Here is an 8163-nt window from a genome sequence, read left to right on the forward strand (position 1 = left end):
AAAAAAAATGTAATGAGCTAAACAGGCTGGAATAGGTCTATTCTTGCGACGGTAGGCGATGCGACAGTGTAATGCGATCATTTTGCTCTTCAATAGAGATTTAAAAATGGTATTTTTGTGTATTTTCTACTTTTTAGGCATAAACACACTATTGGTTAAAAAAGAATAAAATGAAAAAAAAACTTTTCCTACCGACCTACCAATTTTTTGGATTTTCCCAACACGTGGCCAACACAAGATTTTTTTTTTAAATTTGCATAATGCTGGCTTTAACGGCTGGTAGTTCATCATTTTACCGTTTCTAAGGTTAAATCCTTGTATCAAGTCTGGTTGGCCGAAGATCCCCACAGACAATAGGCTCCACACTGATGCGGTCCCGTGTACACCCACCACGCCAACAGGATCATCGATTTCCAGTTTTTCTGTTATGTTAGTCGTACACACAGCTAACAGTCCGCCTACCATGCCGATGATAAAGCACTCCCATGGCCTAGCAATTGCACATAATGCTGAAAACATATTGAATGGAATAAACAAATGTATAGAATTAAACATAATAAAACAGCCATTTACTGTAGGCCTATATTGAGAATCATGAATATTTTAAATAATATGCCATTATATAATAAACAAAAATGTTAACGAGAAAAAAAGATACATTAACAAAATAATAGATCATATTGATCTCTGTTATTTGCCATGCATCAAGGACTAATGTTATCTAATACGCATGCACATTAGTGTGAAGAAAGTAGATGCTTTAATCGGATTTGAATTCCCAAGAAAGCTTAAATGTCATGGCCTAGTTGGTTAAGGCGTCTGCATAGACAGCAGAAGGTCCCGGGTTCGAATCCCGGTTCGGGAACCTATTTTTTCACACTCACAAAATTCCTCTTTCCCCTTCTTTAACGTTTAAATATTATTTATATATATTTACAGCTTTATGTATATGCGTAGTAACAAATATGCATTACTCAATCTTACCTGTGCTACCAACGAGACCACCCAACACACTATTGATAAGATAACTGATATCGAACTTCCTCTTAAGGGTTACGTAGCTCAAAATCATACCTATGAGACCGCCACCAACGGACGCTGTAATCGTTGTTACCGCCGCTCTGTCAATAAGTGCAAAAATGATCATTATGCATCATAAATATTCTGTCTCCATGGCACTGAGGTTGTGCAATAGATAATAAAGGCGATTCAACAGCGGGTGGCATTTAGAATTATTCTATCCATAACGGACCTGTCAATCAAATTTAACAACTAATCAATCAGAACATGGTGAGGAATACGCGCATGTCCAACAATCAAAAGCCTATATTTACACTGATCTTATTTATATTTAAAACTTCCAACAGCAACTAGGTCCTACACAAGCTAAGTACTTATAAGATGCAACGATGCTCTCAGTATATAGTCTATATATATAGAGCATCGTTCTCTTCTGTAATTTGCTTTACAGTATATATAAAGGTTTTTTTTAAAGCTCTAAGCCGGTTTTCCACTAGGCGAATTAATTCGCACGAAAGCGTCGGTTTTATGCGCATGCACGTTCACATTTCTATCGGAGTTTTTGCGAAGCGAAAAAATGCGCAACCAATCAGAGCACTGAGGTTGTGCAATAGATAATAAAGGTGATTCAACAGCGGGTGGCATTTATAATTATTCTATCCATAACGGACCTCTCAATCAAATTTAACAACTAAACAGTCAGAACATGGTGAGGAATACGCGCATGTCCAACAATCAAAAGCCTATATTTACACTGATCTTATTTATATTTCATTTATTCATTATTCTTTATTTCAGACTTTACATCCATAGTTAAACATCGTCAACTTAACTAATAATAATATAAATACAAGGGGAAAATAAACCCCACATGATCCTTAGAAATTATGGATTAACTTAAAGAAGTTCGTTCCATCATTTTGAGAGCCTAGAACCTTCTAAAAATCCATTTACAGAACGAACTAAAGGGTTCACACAAGTAGAAAATCGCTTTAAAAAGCTAAAGATTGATTTTCTCATAAATTCTTGGAAAGATAATAAATCATTATTAACAAATAGTGCATTAGCACGACAGTATCTCGGTTGGCGTAACAGTTTTCTTAAAATATTGTTATAACATACTGTCAGTGTGTTCATAGATGAAAGCCTATACATAAACCAGAGCGTAGAACAATAAAAACTCATACAGAATGAACGAAATAATATACATTTGACTTCATCACTGCACTTGCTAAATTTTCTACAGATTACATTTCCACGTATACTCAGTGATCTAACTTGTCTTTTGATATCAAGCTCAACATTGAGGTCACAGCATATTATGTGACCAAGATATGATACGGATTCAACATATTTGAGGTTTTTGTTATTGAGATATGTTTTGGGCGTACTACAAGACTTCATACTTTTAAGGATAAACCTCATACACACTGATATCTTGTCATTGTATATAATATCATGCCCATTGGCGTAAATTTCACATAGTTGCACAAGATGCTGCAACCAGTCCATCGACGGAGCCACCAAAACCATGTCATCGGCGTAACTTAAATGATTGAATTTCATTTCAGCATATTCACATCCATATCTAGAGTTACTAAGAATAATATAAAGGTCACTCATATAGATATTATATAGGAAAGGAGACAAGACTCCACCTTGCCTCACTCCATTTGAAACTTTAAACACTCTGGAGGTATTAAGACCCCATTGGACCTGAGAACCTCTGCTTATCATACCATTCGCGTATGATCCTAACAACAAATAAAGGAACGTTTTTCTTAATCAATTTGTCAAAAAGTGACCAGTGGTTCACACGGTCAAAAGCTTTACTCGAATCTAAAAAACAAGTATAAACTGGGCTACCATGCCGTTGATAATATTCAATAATTTGTTTAAGAACAAAAACGCACGTCTCAGTGGAGTGATTGGGCTTAAAAGCAAACTGATGATAGTCAGTTTCAAGATTATCTTTTCAGAAATCGACCAGTATGAGCTCGAACAGTTTGGACAACACAGAGGCTAATGCAATTGGACGATAGTTATTTGTTGACGTGACGTCACCTAACTTATTCTTTACAATCGGAAAAAGGACAACTTCAACAAAGTCATTAACAATGTACCCATGCACAAACATAGCGTTAAAACAGAAACTTAATAAAACATTATTTTTCCACCAGCATACTTAAGATGTTCGCTATCGATGCCATCTAAGCCAGGCGATTTTCCTAAAGACAACTTTGAGATAAAATTCTGGATAATTTGAGGAGTTATATGATAATCCTTATAATGATCATTTATGTAATTTAGCTTATCGTTAACATGCTGCTGTTGATGTGACACAGTTGAACAGATGCTCATAATGGTCGACCAGATATTACATATGTTAACATTGCCCCTGTGACTCCATTAATTACTTCAGAGGTGTATGATTTATGCGCATTAGTACGTTTAACGGATTCCCAAAATTTATCATACTTTTTATCGTTTAGAGAGTTTGCCATAGAATCTGCTCGAAATTGTTCTTCATTTGACTTGCAAAGCCTCGACGCTAATTTAAATCTAGACCTTGTATTTTTCATACATTCAAAAAGTGGACCAAATCTTGGTTTACCATTGGTTCTCCATAGCAGAAAAGCATCCCTTGCAATATGATGCAAGTCCGCAACATGCTCGTTCCATCCCGGAACAATATTAACGTTGCTACCCTTGGCCTTAGAATGGAAACACTCGTTTGAGGCATCCTTTAAACAATTAATAATTTCATGATATAATTGATCAATTGCATTTAAATGGTTAGGATTTTTACAATTAAAATCGCTGCAAGAAACCATACTGTGGCAAATACATACATTGGATAACATTTCATCGGTAGTAGACGTGTAATTATTTAATGAATTCCTGTTTACTTTATTCCAATTAACCGAAAAATTAATATCTTCATTATTTAAGCTATTTACAGGAACGTTCTTTGCTCTGCCTCTGAGATTAGGAATTTCATAATTGAAGTGCATAGGAAAGTGATCAGAACTCAATGAGTTATAATCAATATTAAAATTACTAAGGCAAACATGCGCACCATGAGATGAGACGACATGGTCTAACCAGCTTGTGGTTCCATGTGCCTCGCTAAAGAACGTAAAGTTGTCAGACAATTCGGAAATGTCACTGAAAAACTCAACATCGGATATGTGTAAGCTACAATCCGTTGTAAAATTCAATAATTCCCTACCAAATTTCTTATTTAAGTCAGAGTTAAAGTCTCCAACTATAACGACTTTGTGTCCATTAAAGTCATCGATTAAGGACTTAATTTTACCAAGATAGTCGATGTACTCATTTAAGTTATCATCTTTATCATATGGTAAGTAAACGTTTATCAACATAGTACAGTCGTCACCTTCACCTATTTGCATACCCACAAGCCTTTTAAAACTTCCAACAGCAACTAGGTCCTACACAGGCTAAGTACTTATATGATGCAACGATACTCTCAGTATATAGTCTATATATAGAGCATCGTTCTCTTCTGAAATTTGCTTTACAGTATATGTAAAGTTTTTTTGGTTTTTTTTAAAGCTTTAAGCCGGTTTTCCTCTAGGCGAATTTATTCGCGCGAATCTAAAGCGTCGGTTTATGCGCATGCGCGTTCACATTTCTATCGGAGTTTTTGCGAAGCGAAAAAAATGCGCAACCAATCAAAGCTCAGGAAGCGAACCTACGCTTTGATTCTCGCGAATAAATTCGCCTAGTGGAAAACCAGCTTTTTTTTTAAATATCCGTAATAAGATTTGAATTAAGATTGGGATTTTAACCTTTAAGCTATAGCTTAACACATTTTAAATTAATGTACGTTTGGTAAAAATGCGTTTATCTATTATCTCTAAAGCAATAAATACGAAGAATGACTAAATGTCTCGTTATTTTCATATTTTTACACAGCTTGAATGCTGACCTTCAGTATTAAAGATCGATTGATTACTCGCTTAAGAAATGATGTAGGCCTAATCATCATTAAATTACTACAGCAACAGTGCAGGAACGTACAAGGACATAAAGTGAAGCACCTATATTGACATTGGCACCGAAAGCATCCATTCTGCTTGGAAATATGAACAGCCTGATTAAACAATAGATACTCTCCGTTAAAATATTCTTATAAACACGTTCTCGTTTAGCTCATATAATCGATTTAAGCAAAAGTCATTTTGTGGATGTATTGATGATTTACGTTATAATTACTTACAATTTGGCGTGCAAAACAATTTTCTTTTGTAGAAACATAAAGACGAAATTCATAAGGTAATTGCCAACTAAATAAAGTTGCCAACGTTACTACTGACATATTCTAACCTCAACTTTCACAACATTCGCGAATGTAACGTTTTGTGTCTGCTGCATAATAATTTACTATGCCAGACATGATTAACTATGGAAATTTAAAAGATACACCGTAAGTCGTAATTTTGAAAAGCTCATTTGAAATTATCAAATGAGTTAATTCAACACATACAATGTACTTTTGTAAAGTATTGACCGCGGGCACGAGAGCAAAGTGGGCGTTGTCGAGCGTCGCTTAAAATGTTTCGAGAGTAGTCCAGGGGACGAAGCCCCCGAAAATATTGACAATTTAAGGGTTTCAAAGGCTTATTTAATCGATTTTATGGTCTACTAATATGTACAAGTTACACATAATTTTCTTTCTCCCCGACGAATTGTGCTTTTACTCCCCACTCTCCGCTGCCGCCACCCTGATTCGTATTCGTTATCGTTTTCTTAATGTTGTGAATCTCCCTAGTGTTTCCTTTAACCAAATATTTTCGTAGTAAATCTGCATATTGTTTTAATGCGTGACTCATCAAAGTGTTGATAAAAAGTAATTGACAGTAAATGAACAATTAATTGTTGAATTTAATTGAGAATATGTGAATTACCTTGCGGCTAACATCCACTTCCCGTTGCTAATTCCAAAAGTGCTGCCGCAGTTGAATCCAAGCCAGCCCCACCATAGCATAAACATACCTAGCAGAGCATTTGTTGGGTTGTTCATCTCGGGCGGACCTCTGCGGCCGCTAAAACGTTTTCTTCTCGGCTTCATCATTATGGTTGCTACAAGGCCAGTGATGCCTCCGACCAGATGTACTACGCCTAATTTGTAAAAGTTTGATGGATTATACAAAAACTTAATGCGGAAAAAACTATAGAGATGTATCAGAATGCACACTGACTTTCAAAAAGGTGTGGGGAGAATGGGTTGCGGTTGGAAAAATATTAAAACTATTATGACGCTTTCAGAAGCATCGAACCCAGGACTTTCAGCTATATATATATACTGTCTCTTATACACATCTAGATGTGTATAAGAGACAGATTATAACTGACTATGTATCATAAGTATCTTCTTACACAATCTTTACTTGATTAATTGCATCATTAAAAAAATACCTTATACACTTACTAATCGGACCCAATTGTTTTTATTAGATAGAGAAAAGTGGCTGGAAAATGTGAGTAAACGCCAGGAATATGAGAATCCACTATTGACAAAACTAGAAGAAATTCTGATTCAGGAATTTAAATTAAAAGCTGATTCACACGCCATTATTTTCTGCACAAAACGCTTCACTGTTGATGCTATGTGTAGTTGGATAAGAGACAACCAACAATTGTCATTTCTTAGACCAGAAATGATTTTTGGATCAGGTGGTGAGTTACACAAAAATATTCAGCACTTTTAACGATTATTGTAGCTACAGTAAATTTAAATAAGTATACAAAATTGTTTTCGGTTGCCATTAATATTTTTGATATAGGCCAAATGGCTATAAATATTTCTGATGGTTTAAATAATTATTATTATGATTATCATCAATGTTATCTTTATTATAGTATTTAATTTAATTGCCATAGCATTATTTATTTATTTATTCATCCATTCATTCATTTTGATCACAAAAGATTTTGTATATAAGACGCTACCGAGAATATCATATGCAATCTTAGTTTTAAAAAAAGTCATGGTGAGGTGTGCTTTTCTAAATTTTCTAACACCTTAATACTACAATTTAACATACATCAGTAAAGATTAAATATAACAAGAATAAATATTATAAAATGAATTAATATAGCCTAACTGTCAATAAATATAACAATATAAAAGTAACATAACGTCAGGCTATAGATTACAATGGTATCAATGTATTACTGTATTCGTCGAACTTCATAAATGTAGTGATGTTTTGCAGAAATGACTTCTTCTGAGCAACAAGCGGTTCTTCACAATTTTAAGAGTGACACTTGCAACATACTTGTTGGAACAAGTGTTGTAGAAGAGGGTACAGATGTATCAGCATGCAACTTGGTTTTTCGCTACAATTACATGAGTAGCGAGGTTGGTCGTAAGCAAGCCAAAGGTATAACATCCAATAAAGTTCACCTAAGTAATACTTTTATTGTTGTTGTTATGAATCATATTAGGTATATCCCGTGCAATTAAGTCAATCATAGTATACTGACATATAACTAGGCCCTATAAATTTTTATTTTATTTTTTATTTTCTAATTTACTTTACTTTTCTAATTTTTTTCAGGGAGGGTTCGCCAAAAGAACAGCAAATTCTACTTTGTCGCTTCAACTGAGTTTGACTTTGATAAACGTGATTACGCAAACAGAATTCGTGATATGTACATGTTCAAGAGCTGTCTCTTATACACATCTATGATAGTCTTATACAGTTTTTCCAAAGTAATAATCATTATAATGTATTGAGTAGCTTTAATTAATTAGTTTACCTATTATTCTATTATTCATATCATTCATTTATAACTTTTAAATGTAAATTTATTTTATTAAATTTAACTATTTATTTATAAAAAAAATAATATCTTGTATTAACGAAAAATTGGTATTGCCCATTGATCTGTGTTCTCAATTTTAATAATTTTTTTAAATTTTAAGTTTTTTCTTTTTTGTTACTATCTTGTGAACGCACATATCTTTATTGAATTCCATCGATTTAAAGGTGTATTTTCAAATAAATAATATTTGTAGGCCTAATTATTATTCAAATAATTATAATTATTTATATTTAACAAAGTATCCTCCATCCGGCATCTTTTATATATAAGAGTTGGTTTTCTGCA

The 8163-nt window shown here is 33.8% G+C and overlaps 1 protein-coding gene across 1 annotated transcript in view; it reads right to left on the reverse strand.

The window, feature by feature from the left end:
- Window positions 1–240: 240 nt before the first annotated feature.
- LOC117113478 (putative ammonium transporter 3) overlaps window positions 241–8163 on the reverse strand; it is a gene marked incomplete at its 3' end in the record, with an annotated part of 14758 nt that continues 6835 nt past the window's right edge. The window contains exons 4-6 of the mRNA XM_033256814.1: window positions 5955–6168; window positions 985–1121; window positions 241–509 (exon numbers count right to left, since the gene is read on the reverse strand). Coding sequence (XP_033112705.1) covers window positions 241–509; window positions 985–1121; window positions 5955–6168 — 620 coding nt within the window. The remainder of the gene's footprint in view (window positions 510–984; window positions 1122–5954; window positions 6169–8163) is intronic.

Source organism: Anneissia japonica, unplaced genomic scaffold (genome assembly GCF_011630105.1).
Source record: "Anneissia japonica isolate Jap-2015-1 unplaced genomic scaffold, ASM1163010v1 scaffold493_len2256704_cov171, whole genome shotgun sequence".
Classification (NCBI taxonomy): Eukaryota; Metazoa; Echinodermata; class Crinoidea; order Comatulida; family Comatulidae; genus Anneissia; species Anneissia japonica.